General features: G+C 39.5%; 1 protein-coding gene across 1 annotated transcript in view; it reads left to right on the top strand.

Annotated features, from left to right (window-relative positions):
• TTPA (alpha tocopherol transfer protein) overlaps nucleotides 1–27254 on the top strand; it is a 46948-nt gene extending 19694 nt beyond the window's left edge. The window contains exons 2-5 of the mRNA XM_089685323.1: nucleotides 6507–6660; nucleotides 7810–8003; nucleotides 15788–15898; nucleotides 17889–27254. Of these exons, the coding sequence (XP_089541449.1) occupies nucleotides 6507–6660; nucleotides 7810–8003; nucleotides 15788–15898; nucleotides 17889–18062 (633 nt within the window). The 3' untranslated portion in view covers nucleotides 18063–27254. The remainder of the gene's footprint in view (nucleotides 1–6506; nucleotides 6661–7809; nucleotides 8004–15787; nucleotides 15899–17888) is intronic.

Below are 27254 nucleotides of genomic sequence, written 5' to 3'. Positions count from 1 at the left end.
GTGAGATCGAATTGTGACTCTTGGTATACAAGCTGTTGACATGGTGAGTGCACTAGAATGCAGAATGAAAACAAATGGTTTGGAAATGTGAGTGGCATCATTTATATTTCACAACAAGCAATTCGCTTGCTCTTTGGACCATCTTTAAAACATTAACCAATCCAAACATCATATGGGACATAGCTATAGAATGTCCTTCTTAACTGAAGGTGTCTTAGATGTGTTTTTAATTTCGTCAGGCTTTTTTGTTCTATCAGATTTTGTTGGAGTTTTCATTGTAAACAAAATACAATAAAGGAAATTTCAAAATAAAGGAAAAAAATGGGTTAATATGTAATCTATTAGATACTGTACGTTTCAGGAACTCTGAAGAGAGTACAGTTCCTGTGGAATATACATGAATTAGTCCATTTTATCATGTTTTGCTTCACCTAGATGCATGATGAAGTCTAGTTCTGACACTCCTTATGCAATGGTGGGTATTTTTGGGGATAATCAATATTAGGGAAACCTAGCTCTAGCTGTCGTAAGGAAACGGCTTAGAATGTCTTAACAGATTTGAGAAATCCTGGGATAGAGCAGAGTTACCTGTGAACAGCTTCCATACCTCTGTGGAATTGCTCTCTCACTAGTGAGTGATTGTAAAGCTTCATATTTAATTTTTTTTAAAATAACAAACATGTTGTTATGCTTACATGCTCTGTGCAATGGTTTTGCACAGAGCAGACTAGATAATCTTCTTCTGGGGTCCCCTGTTTGCGTCTTTTCGTCCCCCCCCCCCCCATGCCGAGTGCCCCCATAGTAAGGTGCTTGCTGTGGGGGCGTTTGTGCAGGCTTGCTCTCGAGCCGATTCTATGTCCAATAACACAAAGAGCATGGCTTGGCCCCGCCCCCTGCTCCCTCCTCTCTGGTCGTGATTGATAGAAGCAGAAGCCAACAGCCTATTTGTCCAATGAGGAGAGAGCCGAGATAGCTGCTGCTTTTGTGCAAAATTGCTGGATTGAGATGGGGCTCAAGTAAGTAAGTATACTGTGCAGAAGGTAAAAAACCTTCAGGCTTTAGAACCACTTAAAGCTGGTGTGCATGGGGAGCATAGAGTGGCAGGTCTGCTGATGCTCTATTTTTTTTTTTTTTTTTTTTATTTCATATCCTGTAACTTCTGTACCAAATCTGTTCACTGAACTCCAAACATGGTGAGATTTCCAATTTCAAGATAAACCTAAAACAAAAAAAAAAAAATGTTCCCCAACCAATCCTTGAAAGTATACGTTGGCATTTTCTGTTCAGATGGACTTCACAACCTCTCAAATCATTACCCTTAATTGGGGTTATATTTTCGATGCCAATTTACCCCCAATTCTTTGCTCAAGTCAGAAAAGACTTTTCCAAGTGGTCCACAGTACTGCTATCTTGGTTTGGCCACAGCAGTGTGCTCAAGATGAACATACTCCCATGACTACTGTATTTGTTTCAGACTCCTAGGATCCTTTTTAGACTCCTGAGGAGCAAGTTTGAGAGATATTTATGAGCAGGCAGGGACTTAACTTGCGTAAAGTAATATCCTTTCCATTCCCTACCGTGTTTGAAAAATTAAGAAATTATGAGAGAAAAGTGGTATTTCATGGCCTATTGCAATCTTATAGTATCCTAGCTTACCTAACAGTCTCCCCTCCTACATGGTACCTAGACAGATGGGAACGAGACCTTGGTACCACCTTCTCTGATCAGCAAAAGGACATAATTCTACAAATGACCCACAAGGCATTTGTCTCCTGCAAAACCCAAGGTACAGGGTACAAAATTTTAGCTATATATTATAGGGTCTCTGCAGTCCTCCATAAAGTATTCCCCCAGAGTTCTCCACTGTGCTGGAGATGCCAGGAGGAAGATGGATTGAAGCTCCACATCTTCTGGTCTTGTCCTGTCATATAAGATTTTTGGACACCGGTTAAACAGTGGATTTTAAATTTCACTGGGGCTCAGATGACTGATGACGTGGCTGCTTTTCTCTTACACTTCACTTCCATGCCAATGAAATGCTACAAGCATTCTTTGTTACTGCACCTTAGCAGTGCTGTCAGTGTCCTTATTTTGGAAACAAACAGTTGCCCCCAAATTAGGTTGTCCTTTGCTAAGATTAATGGAAGAAACTATCACCTCAGTAAATCAGAGGAATGTGGTTCTACTAGACTGACTTTACATGCTCCACTGCCAACTGGGACATCATGGGCTCTCAAGCATGATGTGACCAGTCAATATCTACAGAAATCGCAAAGAACTCCGATAAGGCATCTGGACAACTGTGTGTCTCTTGCTGCACACACATTCTCCTCTATCTTCTGTCCATCCACCAACCCACACCCTTTTTTTTTCCCACCCATTTTTTAAGTGGTAAAAACCGGCAAATTGATGGGCTGGATTTTTATTGCCACCGTTCAATTGGAATGGTCAGATAAGATCACTCTTCATGTTTGAATGCTCTGTGGAGTGCCATGTCCCTGTTTGTGCTGTTAACTGCAATTATATATTCAGGTTGCCATTTTTTTACCTGTATATGATTTCATGAGGTCATGCATCTAGGCTGACCTCTTGGGGTCATAAATGTAAGAATTGTTTTTTATTTGTATACGTAGAAAATGATAAAGAATAAAAAAAAAAAAAAAAAAAATCTCATCAAATGAAAGACTATGTTTGGGCAGTAAAAAAAAAATGAGTCAATACAATTTTCTCTCCTTCCGCAGCTGATAGACGGACTAGAGCAGTGTTTCTCAACTTATTTTTTAGTCATAGCACCCTTTTAAAAGTATCTCGAGGTACCCCAGTATAATGCCTAGTACACACTATAAGATTATTAGATGAATGATCATCCATTTTTTTGGGAGTTTTTTGCATGTTGGTCCCCATATGGAAAATGAAGAGGTTACTCAACTTACAAAAATTCTCATATGACATAACAGAATTTAGGAAATAATGCCATGTATTGTATTTGTATTGTATTTTTGGATGACTACTGTACTGATTAAACAAACCTCATATGATCCTAAGGCCCATACACATGATAAGAAAATCATACAAAAATGTTCGTATATGTGGAGCAATCGCTTGATAATCTGATCGTTAGTACACAGCTTTCGAGAGCCGGTCACGACAGTTCATGCAACAATAACCGAAGGGACAAGCGCAAAAAGTTTTCTCGTACCAGATTGTAGAATTTTCGTTTATTCAGTACAACAGTCTTCCGAAAATACAATACATGACATCACTTCCAAAATTCTATTCTGTCGCACAAGAAATTTAATTATTTGATTAACCTCTTCAGGAGTCTAACCTGCAAAAAAAACTTTTGAGATCATTCGTCCGATATTCTCATTGTGTGTACTAGGCATTAAGGGCTTGTTCACATGTGAGGTTGGGGGATGGTAAATCATGCTGTTGAGCTTAGTTTTTACTGCCCCTAACTGCTCCCCCTTTAGCCGCAAAGGCAGCGGCCAGGAAGGTCTTACACACTGCAGCCACATTGGTTGGGGAAATATGGGGGGGGGGGGACTTTCTGTGATTTATTTATTTATTTATTTTTTTTCTGATGCCTATAGGCACTGCAGAATTTTCTGTTATACTTGAACACAGCCCCATTAACACCAGTAAGAGAAGGGCAAATACTCTCATGAGATATGATTTCGACAAAAGTCAGTGGAGCAGGTCAAGGGCTTATTATTGGTCATCTGTGATTGTGATTAACCTGATGAGCATAGGTTATAGTTATTGCCAGTACTGATCCCAGATAAGATGATCTACTTTGCAATTTAAGGCTTGAGAATTATTTTATATGACAAGAATGAACAAGCAAAATCTTTGAGTATTTTACCAAAAGAGGTAATATTAACTGTTCGCTTTCTTTCTCTTTTTTTTATTGTTTGCCGAAAGCCTTTCCCTAAAGCTTCCTCTGGGCAAACAGCTAAATACATATTGGTAGTAGCTGTTCTACCTGCCAAAAGATTTGTCATTCTGTTTGCCCATTCCTGGGTTCTGACACACAGCAAGCTAGGATGTTGACCTTACTTTCTCTTCTCCGGTATCCTTCCCTACGATTTGCCAATGATGGAGGAGCGGTAGACTGATGAAATCATTGCTGTGCTCTCTTCTCCTGTCAGCATATTCCTTATTAGCATGTTTATGTAAAACACCTGATTGACCCCTAGTACTTCCCCTCCCTCTCTCGACCTTCATTCTCCTGTTCATGGAATTACAAGAGATTGATACCATGTCAAAATACGGTACTTATACAAGTTATATTTCTATTCATAGCTGCATTTAATTGGTGTTATTTTAATATATCACTTTGAGTTACACCAAAACAAAACTTTTTTTTTTTAGCAGTTTGTTATTTTCATTATAGTAACATGGTTATCTGGCTACTCAGATAGCTAAAAGCCTTAAGCTGGATTCACACTGTTGTGTGTGCATTGCAGCATGCATGGTAACACACACACACACACACACACACACACACATATGTAGGGGTGAATGCGCTCGTAGAGTTCCCCTTTCCAAAACACACTAATTGCAGCACACAGCTTTGAACCAGTCATATACACTCATGGTAAAAATAGTAAGTACACTTGGAAATAGTTCACCTTGTCAACATTGAAAAAAGGCAAACAGATCTTCATTCAAACAGTGCCTAGAGATACAGTGGGCAAAATAATTATTTGATCCCCTGCAGATTTTGTAAGTTTGCCCACTTACATAGAAATGAAGAGTCTATAATTTTTATCATAGGTGTATTTAAAATGATAGAGACAGAATATCAACCACAAATTGAAAAAAAAACACGATACAAATGTTATAAATTGAGTTGCAGTTCAATGAGTAAAATAAGTATTGATCCCCAAGCAAAACTTGACTTAGTACTTGGTGGAGAAACACTTGTTGGCAAGCACAGAGGTAAGACATTTCTTGTAGTTGGTTATCAGGTTTGCACACATCTCAGGAGGGATTTTGGTCCACTCTTTTTTTTTTTTTTTTTTTTTTTTTTTTCTTTTTACAGATCTTCTCTAGATCCTTAAGGTTTCTTAGCTGTTCCTTGGCAACTCAAAATTTCAGCTCCCTCCATACATTTTCTATAGGATTAAGGTCTGGAAACTCGCTAGGCCACTGCATGACCTTAATGTGCTTCTTCTTTCAAAAATGGGTTTGTTTTGTGGGCGTTTCACCTGTCCTGGCACTTCAGTGATTAAAGAAATCTGATAGTCAAGAAATTAGATGCATAAATTATGCTCTTTGAAAGTCCAAAGTTGCTCCTTGGCCCTTCTATGCATCTAGGCTGTGAAAAAGTATCACATATGTAGTATCCCAATACTTGGAAAGCAAAGTAGCATGTGTTTTGGGGTGTAATTTTAAGTACGCTTAAACTGGATGAGACATAAGTTGTTAAAATTACAGCTTTATTTCATTTCTTAATTTTTCTCAAAATTGTGACAATAACATCAAAAGCCTCACCATGCCTTTTTACTAAATACCGTTAGACTGTCTGCTTTCCAAAAAAGGGTCATTTGTGGATATTTTGTACTATCCTGGCATTTTAGAAGTGAGATGGGCCTTCAGTACATCTGGACAAAAGAATTTTCAAATATAAAAATATGGTTTGTAGACAAAATAATATACACTGATTTGGATTGTTTTGTTAACAATGAAATGTAGCAAAAGACATTTTGGCCTATGAAGAAAGATTATTTATTTGCAAAATTTTTTAACTAAGAAAAACGTGGGTTTTTTTTCACAATTTATGTATTTTTTTTTTTTTTTATATTGCAAAAAAAGTAAAACCCTGTGGTGATTAAATGCCACCAAAAGAAAGATCTATCTTTCTCAAAATGTGATATAAAATTGATTTGGTACAATGTTGCATGGATGAGTAATTGTCATTCAAATTGTGAAAAATGGCCTGGACTGAAAGGGGGGAAAAAACAGGCTGACTTGGAAGTGGTTAAACATGACGTCTCCCAAGCCCTTCTGTTCTGTTCTCCAACTCCTTTGTCACCTCCTCCAGGATCTCTCTTCTTCTCTCTTCCTATGGAACTCCTTTCCCCAATTTGTCTGGATACCTCCTACTCTTGTACAGAAGAGAATTATTCCACCGTGTGTGTGTGTGTGTGTGTGTGTGTGTGTGTGTGTGTGTGTGTGTGTGTGTGTGTGTGTGTGTAACTAATTTATATATATATCTCAAATTATATGATGTGTGAGTGCCTGCAAAAAGACATCAATACTAAAATCTTTTTTGTAGACCGTGCCAAAATACTGCATGCATTAGTACATGAAACTATTTTAAATGTAATTGGTTTATTGATTTACGTTGCTATTTCATATTTTCACCTTTCACTAAACATTTCCTAACCTATGGATAAACAAGTTAGCACTGTCATCTCAGATAAGTGTAGCTTGATTCCTGGGTTATATGTACAATTATTCCTTGCAAAGCATAATACCTCGATTTCTGTTTTTATTAGTTATTGAAAAACTACCACAGGTGGAGGAAGGAATGTCCAGAGATTACTGCAGACCTGAAGCCATCTCTTCTTCTTGACCTGTACAATTCTGGCTACCATGGAGTCCTAAGGTCAAGGGATGCTTATGGCAGCAAAGTTCTTATTTACAGGATTGGTAAATAACCTGCTTCCTTTTCTCTTCTCCTTCCTCGGCCCTTGTGTTATCAATGCACTTTCTATATCATGTGTTCGGTCTAAGCTATTGTTGTAATTGGGCTACCAACATTTTTTAGCAGTTAATCAAAGCGATCAATCATTATTGGTATAAGTTTCTTATTATCTTAAAGGGGTTTCTACTTGAGCTGTAAATGTATCCTTTCTTTCATGTAGAATTCCACTCTCCTACCCCCTTTACAACTAGTGTAAACACAAATGAAAAAACAGCAAGCACTGCAATGACTTGTACAAAGCACACCAGCGAGCATGTCTTAAAAGTGTTACTAAACCCAGGACTCTACATTCACTATATCTGGTATCTGTTCAGTACACAGAACACGGAAATGCAATTATTTTAGTAAATGTAAACTGCTAAATACCTTTTTCTCATCAGCAGTTATAGCAGTCTTGTGACTTCTATCAGTGTCCAGCAGAGCACTGGTTAAAGCTTGTAGGATGAGTTTTCATTCTCCCCTGATTGTCCTATGAGGCTGCATAACCCCTGACCCTCTGTCTGGACAGTGCTGACTGGCCCTGTGCTGATCACATGCAATATTGTTTAGCAATATACACCAAACTGAGCATGTGCAGCTTGCCCCCAAGGCTCTGTTCCATCAAAAGATGTATTGGGGACAGTAGAAGGGGAGGATCAGAGGAGACCGGATCAAACATCCTTTTTACACAATGCGGAGGATTAACCTCTTTGGTTCCACAGTGAGTATATCAAGCATGCTTTACTGCAAATACGGACTGGTTTTGCTGTTGTGGGTTTAGTAACACTTTAAGTGCACCCACTTGTATAAATGGGCCTTTACTTACGTACATTTAAGTGCATATAAACCCAAATACCTAAAGTATTAATTGGGGGGGGGGGGGGTAACACATTCTATTCTCCTGATCATATGAACTGGATATTTTCTATCACATCTGAGAGAAATATAAAGGCTGGAATGCATGTAGTTGAGTCATTGATCGTGAACAAGTACTCAACAATGCAGTAGACACAAAGGATGAAATCTGCAGCAAGTCATTGTGGGTGCTAGTTTTTGTTTTCTCTCTTGAAGTAGCATAACTATACAATGGAATGATATTCTTACCCTTTTTCTAGATAAGTGGGACACAAAGCAGTTTTCTGCGTATGAAGTGTTTCGAGTAAGCTTGATAACGTCAGAGCTTATAGTGAGAGATGTAGAGACACAACGGAATGGCATTAAGGTTATATTTGACCTGGAAGGATTTGGACTGGCCCATGCATTTCAAGTCACCCCAACTTTGGCCAGAAGAATAGCTTCAGTTATGACAGTAAGTTAATATGTTTACATCTGCAATGTGTAGTGTTATTTCCTAAAACTGTGTGCTAGGAGGGTTAAAGGGTAGTGATTGTGACAAAAGGTCTGCTACCATTGGCAGCAGCTTGTATGCTGCCAATGTAAAAGCAGCCCATATACTGCCAGTGTGCCGAGGCAGCCCGTTTATGGTGTCAGTGTGTGGAAGCAGCCTGTGTATGTTGTCAGTGTGTGGAAGCAGCCTGTGTATGTTGTCAGTGTGTGGAAGCAGCCCGTGTATGGTGTCAGTGTGTGGAGGTAGCCCGTGTATGTGGTCAGTGTGTGGAAGCAGCCCATGTGTGGTGTCAGCATGTGGAGGTAGCCCGTGTATGTTGCCAGCGCGTGGAGGTAGCCCGTGTATGTTGCCAGCGCGTGGAGGTAGCCCGTGTATGTTGCCAGCATGTGGAGGTAGCCCGTGTATGTTGCCAGCGTGTGGAGGTAGCCCGTGTATGTTGCCAGCGTGTGGAGGTAGCCCGTGTATGGTGCCAGTGTGTGGAGGTAGCCCGTGTATGGTGCCAGTGTGTGGAGACAGCCCATGTATGTTGTCAGTGTGGAGGCAGCCATGTATGGTGCCAGTTGGCAGAGGTAGCCGTGTGTGATACTAGTGTGCGGAAGCAGCCCGTGTATGTTGCCAGCGTGTGGAGGTAGCCCGTGTATGTTGCCAGCGTGTGGAGGTAGCCCGTGTATGTTGCCAGCGTGTGGAGGTAGCCCGTGTATGTTGCCAGCGTGTGGAGGTAGCCCGTGTATGTTGCCAGCGTGTGGAGGTAGCCCGTGTATGTTGCCAGCGTGTGGAGGTAGCCCGTGTATGTTGCCAGCGTGTGGAGGTAGCCCGTGTATGGTGCCAGCGTGTGGAGGTAGCCCGTGTATGGTGCCAGCGTGTGGAGGTAGCCCGTGTATGGTGCCAGCGTGTGGAGGTAGCCCGTGTATGGTGCCAGCGTGTGGAGGTAGCCCGTGTATGGTGCCAGTGTGTGGAGGTAGCCCGTGTATGGTGCCAGTGTGTGGAGGTAGCCCGTGTATGGTGCCAGTGTGTGGAGGTAGCCCGTGTATGGTGCCAGTGTGTGGAGGTAGCCCGTGTATGGTGCCAGTGTGTGGAGGTAGCCCGTGTATGGTGCCAGTGTGTGGAGGTAGCCCGTGTATGGTGCCAGTGTGTGGAGGTAGCCCGTGTATGGTGCCAGTGTGTGGAGGTAGCCCGTGTATGGTGCCAGTGTGTGGAGGTAGCCCGTGTATGGTGCCAGTGTGTGGAGGCAGCCCATGTATGTTGTCAGTGTGGAGGCAGCCATGTATGGTGCCAGTTGGCAGAGGTAGCCGTGTGTGATACTAGTGTGCGGAAGCAGCCCGTGTATGTTGTCAGTGTGTGGAGGTAGCCTGTGTATGGTGCCAGTTGGCAGAGGTAGCCCGTGTATGGTGCCAGTTGGCAGAGGTAGCCCGTGTATGGTGCCAGTGTGTGGAGGTAGCCCGTGTATGGTGCCAGTGTGTGGAGGTAGCCCGTGTATGGTGCCAGTGTGTGGAGGTAGCCCGTGTATGGTGCCAGTGTGTGGAGGTAGCCCGTGTATGGTGCCAGTGTGTGGAGGCAGCCCATGTATGTTGTCAGTGTGGAGGCAGCCATGTATGGTGCCAGTTGGCAGAGGTAGCCGTGTGTGATACTAGTGTGCGGAAGCAGCCCGTGTATGTTGTCAGTGTGTGGAGGTAGCCTGTGTATGGTGCCAGTTGGCAGAGGTAGCCCGTGTATGGTGCCAGTTGGCAGAGGTAGCCCGTGTATGGTGCCAGTGTGTGGAGGCAGCCCATGTATGTTGTCAGTGTGTGGAGACATAAGCAAGTTGTTAATTGTGCATGCCACATTGCTTGCCACAAAACTGAGGCTTAGCTGAGTTAAGGTTTATGCCTGGGTGGGGAGTTCTTGCCTTTTTTTTTTGGCCAGTGTCCATTCACCTGGAGGTGGCAGTATAACTCAAGTAGTCATAAATATGAAGTACCCTGTGTCCTGCAATGGATTCCAAGAAAGATTTTAAAGGTAAACCAAGAATCCTTCCATGAGAAGCAGAATGTTTTAGGTCCCATTTACATTTGTGCAGTGTGTTAACACAACGTATGTCACATGTTAGCCTGTGTATCATTAAGGTGGACTTTTGAAATCCACAGGCTTTACATACCAAATTGTCTTGAAAATATGACATTTCACAAAATTTTGGCCACGCTGCAGTGCTCTGTGGTGCATGGCCATGCATGTGTGTTGCTTAAGTGCATTTGAGTTCTATTCAAGATAAATGGCACTGCAGTGTGTGAATACATGTTAACATGTATTTCTGCAACGCATAGATGTAATCAGCCCTCCAAATCTTGAGCACTAGGGATAAGGTTCCTTTAAATGAACAGTATAATGTACTTTTAATGTACACATATTTTAAATTATAATGGCAATATTTACCTTATTAAAAGAAAATTTATTTGACCTTCATGTTTTCAAAAGCTCAATCTTAACCTCCCTAGCGGTCTATTATGTCCATATTTCTGTGCTCAAAGCGGTACATTTTTTTGCATGGAAATATGTATTTTTTTTATTGTAGGCTTGTAATTTTTAGGAATAACTCACTGAAATCTGTCCGAACAAGAGTCTAGTAAACATCCCGGGTATGATAAAATTTTAAACACAAAATCATAAATTATAATTTAATAAATAATCATAAAAAATAATATAATACATTTATTTCAATAATATAATCAAACCAAAAATACTGAAATTTTAAATGGAGCGCCACATTCGCACATCACTGCGCAAAGTCGCAGAATCGTTTTCAGTGTCTGATGACGAATTTCCCCACGAATCATTATCACTCAATTCTGCAAGTAGTTCTGATTTACTATCGCTGTTCTCTAGCTGATCTAAACCGCTTTTGACGTAAAGGGATGCTTTTTGGGCGCCATTGACGTTTCTCAGATTCCAGGCAGAAAGAACAGTAAAAATGCAGGCAGGGCGCAGGACAAAGCACTAGGGACAAAATGTATGTGAAATGGCTTGATACAGTAATGTTTTACTATGTGATTTTAGTGTATTGAGTGAATGTCACAATATGTCATTTTCAAATTTCCTGCCATTCCGTCCCCCGTACGTCTCGATGCTCGCAGGGGACGGAACCCAGAAGACAGATGCCGGCATCCGCCAGAGTACATTACAGGGGACACTGCAGGAGGGACATCGCGGGAGTGCAGGACAAGGTAAGAGAAGAACAGATCCCGGAGCAGCGCCGCATGGTAAGCCCAAGTGTAGCTCGGGGTTACCGCTTGTGGTACTGAAACTTTACCCCGAACTACACTCGGGAATACCGCCAGGGGGGTTAAAGGATAGGTTCACCTTTTCATAACATGTTACATGCATATTCAGAGTGTAACATGCTATGAAAGCACCCTCCCCACTCCCCAACAACCCCCCCCACCCTTTGACAGTTAGCGGGGGATCTTCTCTCCCCTCACTAGCTGTCAAATTTGAAAAGAAAAAACTCAGCTGCAACGCTCCTCTGTGGATGAGAAACAAGTCCCAACAGCCTTATAGGCTGTCGGCTTGTAGTTCTCAATGAACTACCACGGCACTGGAGCGCCATTGTAGTTCATTGAATCTCACTGTCAGCATATCTGCTTGCTCATACAACAGATCTACAGGAAACTTGCATAGTATTGCTTCCGCAATGCTTTATAGGCTCCTGCAGCAAAAAAATAATAAATACATATTTATAAAAAAAAATTGCATTTATTTATTTTTTTTTTTTTATCTAAAGGTGAACTTATCCTTTCATTTTTATTTTCATTTACTGAATGCAGTGATTTCTAGATTAGCCACTAGAGGGAGTTGTATGTGTGAGTCAAGCTCCCTACTTGGCTTTGATTTCATTGAGTTGCATTGTGAGAGATCAGTAAAGCACAAGCATTGTTGTAGCACAGCGGAGCATGAATCAAAACTGAAGTTTAAAAATGTAAAAATATGCCTGGCTACATTTTATTTATATGTTTATAACTGCACATAAAAACAAGGTGTGTTTTTTTTTTTTTTTTTTTTTTTTTGTCGGTGTATTTTCAGGCAAAACCTTTTTCTATTTTTCTAGTTAGGTTGGAGTGCGGAAGGATTAGAACCCTCCTTAGGTTTTTACTGCTATGTGGGGCTCCTTAATCAAGAGTTCACTGTCCTGTCCGGTGACAAGGTTTTCTCCAGGCAGGAATTGAGGAAACGTCTGCAGCAGAGATGTTTATTTCCATCAGTGTTGCTGTTGAAGATTTTTCCCTCAAACCCTGTCTGGTGAAATTGTTGTCAGCGGGATAGTAAATGAGGGGAAATATCCAATCAGATGCAGCCAATGTATTTTGACAGCTGCTGGTTCCATCTGTGAGAATGCAATAGCTGTGTCAGGAGATTAACCCAGTTTATTAAGGCCTCTCATCATAGTAATGGACCATGAGTGAGGTGTGGGAAGGGAACACCTGGGTTTGGGACTCCAAGTAGATCTGCAAGTTATGTAAAGTTCATAAATACAAAAACTTAAGGTGGTAGTAAAATCTGCTTTTTATCTTGTACCTATAGGTAAGCAGTGAGGCTTACCTGTAGGTTCAGTGAATACCCCCAAATTGTGCACCATTTAGGAGATACTTACATGTGTAGCAGCCGGTGATGTCATCCATTGAGAGAGGAGTATGCTGTCCATTGAGAGCTCTGCCGGTAGTGATGTCATTGCGGCTTGGCCATTCAAACGGTCAGAGCCTGTGAACCCGGAAGGAAGACCAGATGCAGATGGAATCCCTGCCAGTGGTGACAGGGTGCTACTGGAGGGATACGTTTTTAGGTAAGTCCTTTCAGAATGTGCTAGAATCTGCTAGCACATTGTGACATGAGCCTGCAGAGAGACTTTTTTTTTTTTTTTTTTTTTAAACACGGTTTACTACCATTTTTAAACAGATGTCCAAACCACAAAGAAAAAAATAATAGTGTAACCAGTATAGGGACCAGAGCCCACAGTAGGAAACAAAGGTTGGCAAGTTATTATTATTATACAAGATTTATATAGCACCAACTGTTTGCGCAGCACTTTATAAAATGAAGGTAGACATTACAGTTACAATACAATTTGGTACAAGAGGAAACAGAGGGCCCTGCTCTTTAGAGCTTTCAATCTAGGAGATGTAAAAGTTATTTTACACACTAACTTTACTGAAGGCTTCCTATTTAAGCCTGGTTCACACCAGTGCAACTTGTTATTCATTTTGACAGTTCCATATCACATGACAAGTCGCACCTTATTTGTGCCTATGGAATCCTTGAAATTGGTGCAACTCAGCTTTTCCGGTGTGGTGCCAATTTTGAAAAAAGGTTCTTACAGGCTTTGAAATCCAATGAAGAAATGCGATTTCAAAGCCACATTCAGTGTGAACCAGGGCTAAGGCTGGCCATACACTATACAATTTTCTTGAGAATTTTATTGGTAAATTTAGATTTACCAAAAACCAAATAATATGAGATCAAACCTAAACACTTTCAATTGTATGCAATTAGGCAGGCCCTTGCACTACATAGTTGAAGGTAAATTTAAAGGAAATTGGACAGAAAATTGTATAGTGTATGGCCAGCCTAAGGGTAATTTTATCACCTAAGAGCCCTTTCACATGGATGTTCAGTCTGGGCCTGTCTGTCAGTTTTTCATACAGGCCCAGACTGACCCACAGTGTATGTCTATGAACAGGTGTCTGAATCCATGCCCACAAAAAAAAAAAGTTTGCGTCCTTTCCCATTTTTGCAGACAAAAACAGATGTCACTTAACGTCTGTCATATTTAGATTTGCGTTTAGGGCTGGTTCACACCTTTAATCACACAGAAATGCAGTGTGATTTTTAGCCCATTTATTTGAATGGGCAGAAATCACACCGAATTGTACAAAAAAGTAGTGCATGCACTACTTTTGAAAAATGTGCCGCACCAAATTGCATGGTACTGTGGTACGATGCGATCTTGTGCCCGCAAATACACTATGTATTGGCACCCAGAGCGGATCTCAATGGCAGTGCGTTTTGAACATGGTGCGGGAAAAGCGCACAGAATACTTCTTTCATGCACCACGTTCTGGTATGAACCTGCCCATATGCAAGAAACCTTTTTTGTTATACTTTGTCCACCCATGTTAGTTTTTAGTTAAACAAAAGGACACATGAAAAGCAGATATACACTGATGTAAATTGAAGGGAAAATGGACATATAAAGTGCAAAAGGGTTCCATATTCATGCTTTTTTTCTTTTTAAATCCGTTTTCATGATGGAACTGATAATGCTTTGTGTGGAAGGACCCTAATTCTTTGAAAGGGACAGGTTGGAAAATTTTACTCTATCAGCGGCTGCAGCTGCTGATCAGTGTATTCTGATGGCGGTGGGTGCTGTTTTCAGAGTACAAAGTCCTTGAGTAAATGGAGGAATCCATCAATGTTAACAGTGCATGGCCCGCTTAACTGTAAGTGCCCCTAAACCAGTTAACTGTTAAGCAGAAATAAATACTTACTGTATATCTCCTGTTTCCTGCACTAATGAACACCATGTCTTTGAAGAGAAATCACCTGCTGAAGTTTTGTTCAGAAAACAACTTTTTGGAGTTTGGATCTTCTGGTTCCCTACTTCCTTTTCTGGAACTTCCCGCCAACCCGCACATCACTACTGTGTTCTGTAGGGGCTGGTGAAGTATCCTGAGCTGCATGCCACCCTCCATGTTGAGCATGTTTCTAATATTTTATAAAACATGGCCGCTGTGTAGCCTACCTGGTGCCTTAAGGTCTTGCTTCCAAATTTTACCTTATACCTTACCTAAGTGCATGACAAGTTACTTTTGGGCGCATCTTATTTATAAAGTTACTGATAGGTAAAAGATAATTTGTAGATAATTGGCCTACTTTAGAAAAGATTGGGCATTTTATTTTTCTTCCCTTTGATCACTGCTCTTCTTTCCATGTGGACATCTGCTGTCTGGTTAATCTTGTTCATTCCAACCCCATAGATCTATGGATGTTTGGTTGTCCTTTCTTCTTCCTTCCCCATAGATAAATGCAACTTATCTAAAGCAGGCCATGACTGATCCGATTTTCTTTCCTTCCACCACGAGTCAGCTCGATTCCCCCATCAACCCTGACATCCCTCTAGCACTATTGTGTTCTGCTGGCAGGGGCCTTCCCTACTGGCAGAACACAATGATTACTGCTAGCGAGTATAGCCGCCACCAGTAATTGCATGTAAAAAATATGACAGGCTGGTTGTACCCAAGTCAATCAATGGCTTGACTTGGGTGCAACCAACCTATCCATAGATGGATCAAATCCCGATCCATCTATTGCTGGCTTTAGGCAGACCGTACATCTATGCAATTTTCTTTTTTTTCTTCAACCATGGGTTGCGGGAATGAAGCAATTTAGTTTCCCTCTCATAGCAGAGCTTTCCCCACCTGCAGAAAACAATGATCACTGCTGGTGGCTATAGCCGCCAGCAGTAATTGTGTGAAAAAACCCCAGGCAGATCGACTTCAGTACAGCCAGCCTGCCCATGCATGGATCGAAATCTGGCCAGCTACTGCAGAACCAGCTGAAATTCAGTCTATGACCGACTTTAGACTAAATGTTAGTTTATAGTTTAAAACAAAAAAACATCTTTTGGTGGTCTAGGACCAGCACAAGGGTTTATGAAACTTCTTATTAAAATTAGAAGATTGGTTTGGTCTCTTTTTAAAGCAGATTTTTTTTGTTTTCAGGACTCTTTCCCTCTTAAAGTTCGTGGAGTACACTTAATAAATGAGCCTTTATTCTTCCACCCAGTATATACCCTAATCAGGCCATTCCTACCTGACAAGATCAAAGAACGGGTGAGTGAGCTAAAAATATATATGTACAGTACTGTGCAAAAGATTTAGGCACGTGTGGAAAAATGCTGTAAACTAAGAATGCTTTCAGAAATAAAAATGTTAATAGTTTTATCAATTTACAAAATGGAAAGTAAATGAACAGAACAGTAAGCCACCCTTTTGCCTTCAAAACGGCATCCATTCTTCTAGGCACATTTGCACACAATTTTTGAAGGAACCCAGAAGGTAGGTTGTTCCAAACATCTTGGAGAACTAACCACAGATCCTCTGTGGATGTAGGCTGCCTCAGATCTTTCTATCTCTCCATGTAATCCCAGACAGACTCGATGTTGAGATCAGGGCCCTGTGGGGGCCAAACAATCACTTCCAGGACTGCTTGTTCTTCTTTATGCTGAAGATAGGTTTTTTTTTTTTAATGACTCTGCCTGTATGTTTGTGGTTGCTGTCCTGTTGTAGAATGAAACTATGGCCAATCACATGCCTCCCTGAGGGTATGGCATGATGGATAAATATCTGTCTGTTTTTCTCAGCATTGAGGACACTATTGATCCTGACCAAATCTCCAACTCCATCTGCAGAAATGCAGCCCTAAACGTACAAGGAACCTCCACCATGCTTCACTACTGCCTGCAAGCATTCATTTTTTATATGGCTCTCCAGCCCTTAGCAGACAAACTGCCTCCTGCTACAGCCAAATATTTCACATTTTGATTCCTCAGTCCAGAGTACCTGCTGCCATTTGTCTACAGCCCAGCTCCTATATTTTTGTGCATAGAACGTGGAAACAAGGTTATGCGACTCAACTATGCAATTTGCATAAATCACAATGCAGTAGTGCTGCAGTGAGAAGAGAGAGAAGGCTGAAAAGTTGGAAAATCTCCAAAAGAGATTCACTCACGATCACCTTTTTGAGTTTCACTTAAAAGGTTAGATGTGTCTCCACCTTGGTACATGATTTTTTTTTTTTTTTTTTTTTTTTACAGCAGTGCATAATCTTAGTACAATGCACTTACATGGTTCCAAATTTTATGTTAGGTTTCTATAAATACAAAAGCAGTTTTACAAGATAGCAGGCCCAATCATGACTGCTGTCTACATGGTCTGAGCTTAGTGACTTCTGCTTTTTGCTTTGCAGTACTGTGATCCTGGGTTCAGTTCCTGGAAGGGACACTATCTACATTGTCAGATTGTTTTCATAGGTGTCATAGATGTTCTACTTTCTCCCAAAAGCATGCTAGTGGATTCATTGGCTTCTGCCCAAAATATATTTGACTCTACATTTGCTAGGGATAATAGGCTACTGTATACACACCTCTGTAACAGGACTGATATCAAATATTCTGTATCAGGGGCGGACTGACCATTTGGAAACTTGGGCACTGCCCGAGGGCCCGTGGTCAGTAGGGGGCCCCATGAGATGCCCCCTGGTACCTTTTTTTTCATAGGTTTTTTGAGTTAGGGCAAGGACACAGGGGCCCCATGATCCCCTTTTGCCCGGGGGCCCAACGAATTGTCAGTCCACCCCTGTTCTGTATATAGTGTTAAAGTGATTCTAAAGCTTCTTTTTTTTGTTATTATAACAAACGTGTTCTGTGCAGTAGTTTTGCAGCCCCACTCTTCCTATTTTAAGGTCCCCCATGGGTGCTCCTCCCCCTCAAGTGGTGCCCCCCAGAGAAAGCCGCTTTCCTTGGGTGCACTGATGCGTCCTCGCTCCCGACACACTGCTATATACGTCCATAAGACATATAGAGCTGTGGTTCAGCCCCACCCCCGCTCTCTCCTTATTGCACACTGGCTGTGATGGACATAGTGGGAGCCAATGGGCTCCTACCTTTGTCTCCGCCAATGAGAGAGTCTCCAAACAACTGAGGCTATTGTGAACATTGCTGGATTGGAATTGTAATATAGACCACATGATTGTGATTGCTCACCAGTACCCAAGGAGCCAGCACTTTGTTATAAAGCCTGACCAGTTTTGTTTTTATTTTAGATTCATATGCATGGGAGCTACTACATACCAACTCTACACCAGCACTTTTCTGAGACTATCCTGCCCCCAGAATATGGTGGAACAGGACCCCCAATGATGGAACTCTGCAAAGAATGGACTGATTACATCATGGATTCTGAGGATTACCTGCTCAGTATATCGGACAACATATAGCCTTCTCTGCGTAGTACACTTTGTGTATAACAGTCCCTGTGGGGAATTGAGCTAGTTATATATTTACTGTCATTTGTAATTTTTAACCAGCTTTAAAAAAACAAACTGTGGTTATGGAATGGTAAGAGAATATGGTAATCAAGCAGCTAATTGAAACAGAGCATGTCATCTGTTACATGGATGTACTGTATATTCCAGGATTAAGTGGACGCACATTTAGGTAACACCCAATGATCACAAATATATCCACTTCAGGAATGTGATTATATTATCAGAAAAGCCCATGGGGTAGCAAAGGTGCCCATAGCTGGGTGGAGTCTTCAAAGAGACAAGAATGTAGAAATAATATTTCTACTGCTGTCGGCTTCTTTTTTAAAGATGAGTAATTGAACACCAATAACATGTTTCTTGACAAATGGTCGCTTCGTCAGATAAGAGGTGAATAAAGCAGGGTAGGTAAAAATGGTCATTACAGATTAAAAAAATTAAACCACTGAAAGCTAAAAAACATGATTATGGATAGAATTCATAACAGCACATTAAAAAAAAATGTTGGTAGAGCTAAAAGATTTGTTTGAGGTCAACACTTTTTAAAAATAATATAGTATGCTTACATTTTAAATAGGAAAGAAGATAAATATATTCTAATAAAAATACAAAATAAATATTATTTAAAACCGATCCAATAGTATAACCGTTTATATTGCTGTTCTTTCAAGAGAATATCAGTCAAAACACTTTTTTAAAAAATAGTCCAAACGTTTGAAATGTATTGGGAAAAACAGTAGTGCCTGCTAATCTGTATTTATTATGGTGAACTATGTGGATTGAAAGATAGGAAATGATGGTAAGAAAGAAAGGATCTTAAGCCTTTACAGTACTTACTACACAGTACTGATGTGCAGCTGGATTGGAAAGCATTAAAGGTCAATAAAGTACGTGAGCACACAGTCTGTGCATGTGATGGCTAATTGCTACAGTGTGTGTATGTTGGGGGTGGGTGGGGTATGAGTGAGCTAGCGTTCCATGAGCAGAAAGATCTAGCGCAGAGGCACTGTATTAAAAGAGAAGTTCAGAAATCAATACAAAAAAGTATACACAATTAGGTGGATGTAGCATCGTTCTGATGCTGCATCTGTCCCCCGCCGCTTTTAAGACCAAGAACTTGGTGATCAAAGACCTCTGATCGCTCGGTTCTTGGTCTTCACTGAGCAGAGAGCTAGTGACTGTCAGTCACCGGCTCCCTACTCTGCCCCTCCAGTGTTTACTGGAGCTCCGGGCTGTCAAGGGGAAGTGAACAGCTGGCTCAGGCTCTCAGCGGCTCTCAGGCTAAGAGGCTGATCCAACTGCCAGTCCAGACATCTGGGTTGATCCCGACATTAAAGTCGGAATCTCTCCAGAGCCTGGACCAGCTGTGATGTCAGCAGCCAGCAGGCTTTAGACCGCTGCCAGCTGAAAATGAATATACCTCAAATAATGAGGTAGCTTACAAGCAAAAAGGAATATATTGGAGAATAAAGTAAACTAAAGATCTCAATCACAAAATATTGCTACTCATGATAGGATATGTAATTTAACATTTCTCTACATTTGTCTGCTAATTAACAAATCTCATTTATTCCATGAGATTTGTTATGTGTTAATGGTATAGATCTGTAAAGACTCGCTAGCTTTTGATCTTCTGAATCTGTCACATTTCATTGAAGTTGGTATTTGTTCTATAGGTGTGCCCCAGAGATTGTCAGTACATTTATAATGTAGGAGGGTGTAGTATTTGGAAATCCATTTGTGATGTTCCTACTGTGTTGTGAAATTCTTGATCACAGGTTTTGTGCGGTTTTGACTGAAAATCACAGGGACATTGTAACAGATATACTGCATAATCAGATTCACACATTAAGATGGTGTTTTTTAATTTAAAAAAAAATGATGGTTTTGATACTGTTGCTTGGAATGTTGGTAAACAAACTACCGAATAGGGGTTTTTGTTGCAGGTCCAATGGTTTGCATTTATTTTCCATCATTGTTTTTGTCCACTAGACGCAAGGTACATTTTGATTGTTTTTACTGTTCTAAAAGTACTCAATTGTTTACTTGTTAGGATTTGTGTTGGATCAGGATCGCTACATAAAATATGCCCGTGGGTCTTGAGTGTACTTTTAAATTTTTCTAGGTTGTTCTATTTGGTTAAAAAGTATATATAGTTTTTGTTTCTGACTAGTACGGTGTTTACCTTTTTTTTGGAGCTGGCCATATGGTATACTTGTTTTCCATCTTTTATAGTGACTGCTTCTGAAATCAATATAGCTGTTTGCATCTACTTCTAGATATAATAGTTAAATCTTTGGTGATGTAAAGTTGGAGGTCAACAAAAGCAATACTCTGTGGGTCTCAGTGGCTAGTGAAAAGGAGTAGCTCTTCATTTATGTTAAGATATTGAGTGAAATCTGGGATGGTTTTTGGGTCACCTTTCTATATTATGAGTAGGTCAATGTATCTATGATAAATAAATAAATTGGTGTCTGAGCATAGTAGTTGATTTCAAGGTAGCCCTTGAAATATAAAAGTATAAAATTAAGTATAAGTATAAAATAAGAATGCATTGTTAAAAAAAAAAATTCAGTACAATTAAAATTTTGTTGCTATCTTGGCATATGAGGATCTGAGGAAGGATCATTTTAAAGTGCCTTTAGATCAAAGCTGTGTTCTATATTAGATTTATTTCCATGGTACTGTGGTAGGTGAACAAAGCTGGTGGGAAAGTTCACACAAATAGCATGGTCATTTTGTGACTTGGCATTGGAGATGAAAGTTGGTCAACTTTGAAAGATTGTAAGTGAGTGAATAGATTCCACAAATCAGTGGTTGGGGTCTTTTTTTTTTTTTGTTTTTTTTGTTTTGTTTTGTTTTTTTGCATTTCCAATAAATGATGTTGGTGGGATGGATGACTATTGAAAAATAGTGATTATTTTGCTACTGAAGCTTTCTTAATGTTTTGTATTTTTTCTAGTGCTCTTTTAGTAGATTAGTGTGAAGTGTTTGGAAATAGGTCATTGAGTATCCTAAAGCTTCTTTCAGGTAGTCATCTCTATTCTGTTAACGGTACGTCCCCCATATATGCATTCCTGATAATTCTGTCTGGATTATATTGTAAAAATTTCAGGGCTTGTCATTATTTGTATGAAAAGTTGAGGTTAATCGCTGAGTGGGTGTCTTTCGTTAGTATGAAGAACCTTTCTTTACTATGGTATATAAATGGACTATAAATAGTCCTTCATTTTGTACTGAGCAGAAAACTTGATTTTGTTTTCTAAGGTTGTGGGGATTCTTTTTTCTGAGATTTTTCTACTTCTGAGAACTGTGCTACATAAATGGTATATTGGCACATTAAGAAAAAAATCTGAGATACGATTCATGCTTTTTGAGTTCTTGGACCAATATAACTACTGTATGTATATAACATACCTGGCTGATGCCACTGGAAGCTGGAAATCAATGAAGTAGACACCACTTCTCCAGAGACCTCCACTTGCTTCCAGATCCTTTGTTGAGTGGCTGGCTTGATGCCTTGTGAATGCAGGAGGTTGGCCGCTCAGTGTGGGTGCCATTTGGAGAATTCTTTGAATTTTCTGAATTGACTTTATGAATGAAGCAAAGCATTCTCTTAAGTTGACACGGTGGAGAGCATGACATCATCTCCCCACCTCGTCCAATCAGAAAATGCTTTGCATTCATTCAGAAAGTGCAAACATTATCTGAATGGTACCTGTGGCCAACCTCCTGTGTTCACAGTGCAGACACATCCAGTGTGTGCCTTTTAGAAAAGCAATAATACAATAAAAAAAAAAACTACTTATAGAATGTTTTGTATATAAACTGCTGTAGCTGAAGAGGTTTTTCGGTTACTGTAGTGTACTACATGCCATACATACCTGAATTAACTAAACCGTTGGACAATTAAGTTAAAGTGACTTTTATTGATAAGTTGTAATTTCTGTTATTTTTTTATGGTTTAATAATTCTAATGCATAATTATACAGTTGTTACATTTCTTACTTTAATTATCTCTTAAAGAGACCCTGTCACCAGCTTAAAAATTGCAGGTAAAAGGGAGAAAAGTATATTACATGCTAAGTTGCAGTGTTTTTTTTTTTTTTTCTTTACAAAAATATTTTGTATTCACTTGCCATGTGCCTTTTTTAAACTTGCAAGGAACAGGGTTGTGCCAGGTAAGTTACTGGTCATATTTTCTAGCATGTCATAGCCCTCTCCTTGTCTGGGAGTATCTTATTACTCTCTCTATACTGGCCATGGTCCTCCACCCCTTCCTTCACCTCCCTACATAACCTTTTATGTAGCAGTTGGGGTGGAGTAAAGGGAAATACTACTTGAGTGCCAGCTCTGAGTCCGCTAGGACTGCTGACATCACATTTAGCATGGCTGCACTAAACTGCAGACTCAGGCATTTTGGGTGTCTACACTAGGGAGGTAGTTGTATATAACATGCATTAAATGTGTTAAATGCACACAAAATCTTATGGGAATATTTTTGTTGAAATGAATGGTCTCACAGCAGGATCTTTGAGTCATTCAGTTCTTGCCTGCTTGTTTGAAATGTTTGATAAATGCCAAATATGAAGAATTCTACTTTCACTGGGAGAGCCTTCTTTGATCAGATGGTATTCTTTGATCAATGCCTAATAAGTAGTAATTTGAGCTAAGTTTTTTGTAGTTTAAAGTGAAAACTATATTTTTTTTAAATGCTTTATATAGATACTGCACATGTAACACTGATCCGCCTAATGTGAAATCACATCCAAACACTGTACTATAGCCCAATATGCATGCTATATTTTCCATTGTTTCCATATGTTACACCCATATTTAGGGGTGCATTTAGTGATTGGTGAATGAATGAACCTGGACACTTCTCCCAGCTTTAAAACTGAAAGCCCATACAGAGGTACAAGCAAAAAGCTGAAGAGAGTGTGCAGGAGCCTGTGCCTGTAGGCTTCTGTCTAAAAAATAAATAAATGCAATTTTTTTTACCTGCAAAAAATGTATGCATTTATTATTTTTTTTAGTTAAACATGAACTTGGCCTTTAATGAAATGTAAAAGAATTATGAAATCGGGTAATCGATTTTCTTATTTGGAGACTGGCAAATATATATTTACTGTATGTGTATGCATATCTGCTTATTCAATGAAACGGTGCTAGCGTTATTGATGTGTAAAGTGCTATAATTCATAGTAAGCACATTTTACTATACTGAAGTCAGACAAGTAAAGAATTCATTTTGATTGTTTGCCATTACCGCACCAAGCACATTGCTCTTTGCCTTGTTGAATATGTTCAATGATATATGTTGTTGTGTACCCATTATTTTATCTGTTTAACATTGGCGCCTCAGTCCACCTAAGCTCCCTGCATCTATAAAAATACTGTCAAATTGAATGGGATGCGAAGGTTCAGTGGATGACACCATATAGGGCTCATAGATGTAATTAGGGTTTTAAAAGGCCAGGGCCATTAAGCATATCAATTTATGAAGAATGTAGGTGATTATAATCAACAGGCAAATGGGAGTTTTCTTTTAAATGAACATAGACCTAATTATCATTGGCTATTTAGAGCAACTTTGGGAGCATGCTCCCTTGGTACTGCTAACTCAATTTATCTTAATCTGAGACAATTTTTTGATCCACTACAGAAAGATTCAACAAAAACTTTTTTCTTCTTGGTGAAATTTAAAGTGTATCCCATTATTCCCTACTGTAGAAAGCTAGCTATACATACTGCCCTCAATTGCAAGTGTAAATGAGGCCTTACTTGACAAGTCAAAGCAGGAAGCAGAAGAGCTGATGTTCATTATGTAGTAGTGGAAACAATGAATGTGACTTACACAAAATACAGATATTTCAGACACTTAATATTAAATTGCATAGTTGAAAGGTTCTAAAATAAGGTATTAAAAATGGGATATTGAATATGAAGTGTAATTGTCAACAAAACTTTTTAAATGTTTTACACAAAACCTCTGTATTTAGTGTCTCCACTATATAATGCTTAACTGTGTATTGCAACAGTATAAAACAAATGGCAGCATAGAAATTTGATGAAAACCATAACTGTGCCTTTGTAACTGCTATCTGATCGATCTCTCTATTTTTTATTCTCTCTCTCTCCCCCTCACTTGTCATTTTTTTCAGCTGACAATTTTCTGTCTATCTCCTATAATTTTCCCAACGTTGGTTAGATTGGTGCCCAAAGGGCACCCCACTGATCAAGTTTTGACTGGCTCATTAGGGACCGAACAAAATTCACCTAGAGTATGGCCAGCCTCAGAACAGTTTGTGTCATTAAAGCCCCATACACATGATGAGAATATTGGACGAATGATCGTCCATTTGTTTTACATGCTAGTCTTATATTGATAGTGAAAAGGTTATTAAACTTAAGAAATAACGCAGAATAAAAACTCAGAAGTGATGTCATGTATTGTAATGTATTTGTATTGTATTTTCTGATGGCAAATACCGATTGAACAAAAATTGTACGATCAGGTATCGTATGAGGAAAATTTTCGTACTTGTCCCTTTGAATGATTTCGGACAAAAGCTGTTTACTAATGATCAGATTATCGTACGATCAATTCGAAAGCGCTCGTTTTGTACAATTTTCTGATCGTGTGTACTAGGCCAATCTCAGCCTGACCTGTGTACTGCCTTCCATGGTTTTTTCCCCAGAGTCTCAGGCCAATGAAAATATTTCTTTATTTATATTCTGCCTTTTGCAGGAGATTAATGGCTAGTACACACAATGAGAAATTCAGACGAATGATCCTTCATTTTTTTTTTTTTTTTTGGAAATGATGTCATGTACATCTGACCACTCTGTTTGCCATGCCTTCAGCTGGGAGTATCGAGGCATATTAGGGCATTGGTCTCCGAACGTACATTTGTCTCCTCACGTCCTGAAAACAATGGGGTTTTTTTTGTACTCGCAAGCATTTTCATTGTTCATGAAAATTGTTTTCATTGCCCTTTTTTCTTTCTGGGTTGTTTTCATGTTTCCGATCATGCACAGTCTTGGTTATTTGATTATTTAAGAGACTAATACTCTACTGATTAAAGGAAAATTGTTCGTTCTGTTATCTTACAAGAAAAATGTTAATGCTTGTCCCTTCAGATAACACTGTTCAACAGGTAAAAAGTTTTGGGCATAAAATTAGCTAATCTTACATAATTTTGGGGTGCTGAAAACGAAAATGACCCTAAAAAATGTTGATTGGCTCTAGTTTCCATGATATATTCACCCATCTAATGACGTAAGCCATTCAAAATTATGATGCAACTTCAGCTGCATACTGCGCAATTGATACTGGTGACCAATAGAAAATTGCATGTATACTGAGATGATGCAATATTAGCCTTTAATTGCATCACTTCACTGCATAAAAGCTGCAGTATCTGTAGCTGATTGTAGTTCGACAGCGTCTTTACATTTCGTTTTATGCTTATATAGGCTACTCAGTAATGCCTCGAACTTGTGTGAAAAAAGCAGATAATTTCTGCTATATCTGCGGTGAAATAACTTTTATCTCACAAAAAAGGAGGATAACAGGAATGATTAAGAAAGCCTACAACTTGTATTTTGGCTGCAAGATAGGAGACCAGGACAAGAGCTGGGCACCACATATATGCTGCAATTCTTGTGGGACGGCACTGGAGCAATGGTTGAATGGAAAAAAGGCATCTATGCCTTTCGCTGTGCCAATGATTTGGAGAGAGCCAACAGATCATGTTAGTAATTGTTACTTTTGTATGGTGCCTCCAACAAAAGGGCTAAATAAGAAGAAAAAGTTATCTGTGCACTATCCAAATATTCTATCGGCAATACGTCCAGTTCCTCATGGAGAGGGGCTACCAATTCCTAAAGCACCAGAATCCTTCGTGGTTGAGTCAAGTGAGGAAGAACCTGAAGCGTGTAGTCACGTGCAGTTGTAAGAGATAGCCCTTTCCTCGAATACAAGAGAAAAGCCAAGAGAAGCAAAACCGACACAAACTGAAGACAAAACTAGTGAGAATCCTAAGTATTAAAATGATTCAACTTAGCTTATGGCTATAATTTTTCTTGGTAATCCTATGCAATATATTATGCCATTTAGGCTTTGTTATGTAGTCAATATCACTTGCTTTATATTTGTGGAAAGACATCTATCTATATAATTATTGTGCATTATGTAGTCATTACGCCTATAGTAGAAAACTTTCCGTTTACAGAAAAACTAGAGCCAATTGACAAATTTCATTGTTATATTTGAACTCAGAATGTGAAATTCATTAAGAAATGGATCCTTTTTGTTTCCAAAACTGGCAAAAAATAAAAATTTGTTGAACAGTGTAATTTTTGCATGAACGGACGTGATCGACTCTTGAAAGCTGTGTACTAACAAATAGATTATCAGACGATCGCTCTGCATGAGTTTATTTTTTTCTCCCTTTTTTTTTCTCATCATGTGTACTAGGCATAGAGCTAGACGTACACCTGGCTGAACAAGAGAATCGATAGATTCCTTCATCTGAGTTAAAGAGCATGGATGGAGGAATCTGCCTGTCAGCCATTGTATTCAGGCAGCCAGAGCACCCACCACTGTTTGAATACCAGAACATTGACTGATCTGCCTGGATTAAGGACTTCTGACTTCTATTTTCTTTTTATAGGGTGCATTCTTGTTCCTAGTCATTGATCAGAAGGCAGAGGGTCAGTATAACACAGTCAGGCATCTAGTATTTTCTTGATGTAAGCAGTGCCAGCTTCCATATTTCTCTTAGGAATGGTTTAACATAAAGAGAATGTCTGTAAAGTTAAAAGGATACAGTCAAAATTGAAATCTAAAAGCTGTCATTGCTGATTTGTGACATAATGAGGCAAGGATAAGCATGACTGTCACATAAAAAAAAAAAAACCTTACCTTCATTTTTTATATCAATTTTCATCATACCCTATACTCTGATGCTGCTAATGTATTTATAAATAATATAAATATGCAAGGTGAATATTTTGAGCCTTTTTCATCTCACTTCAATTTGTAATTCATTTGTAATAATTGTGTACTAAACCTTTTATAAAACTGTGCTGAAATTTGATAATTATTTTTAAAAATAAATGTTGAACGAAACATTGAAA

This window comes from Staurois parvus, unplaced genomic scaffold (genome assembly GCF_062004578.1).
Source record: "Staurois parvus isolate SC_StPar_1 unplaced genomic scaffold, SC_StPar_1.0 ptg000371l, whole genome shotgun sequence".
In the NCBI taxonomy this organism is placed as follows: domain Eukaryota; kingdom Metazoa; phylum Chordata; class Amphibia; order Anura; family Ranidae; genus Staurois; species Staurois parvus.
Note: the sequence above shows the minus strand (reverse complement) of the source record. Positions and strands in the feature narration are given on the sequence as shown.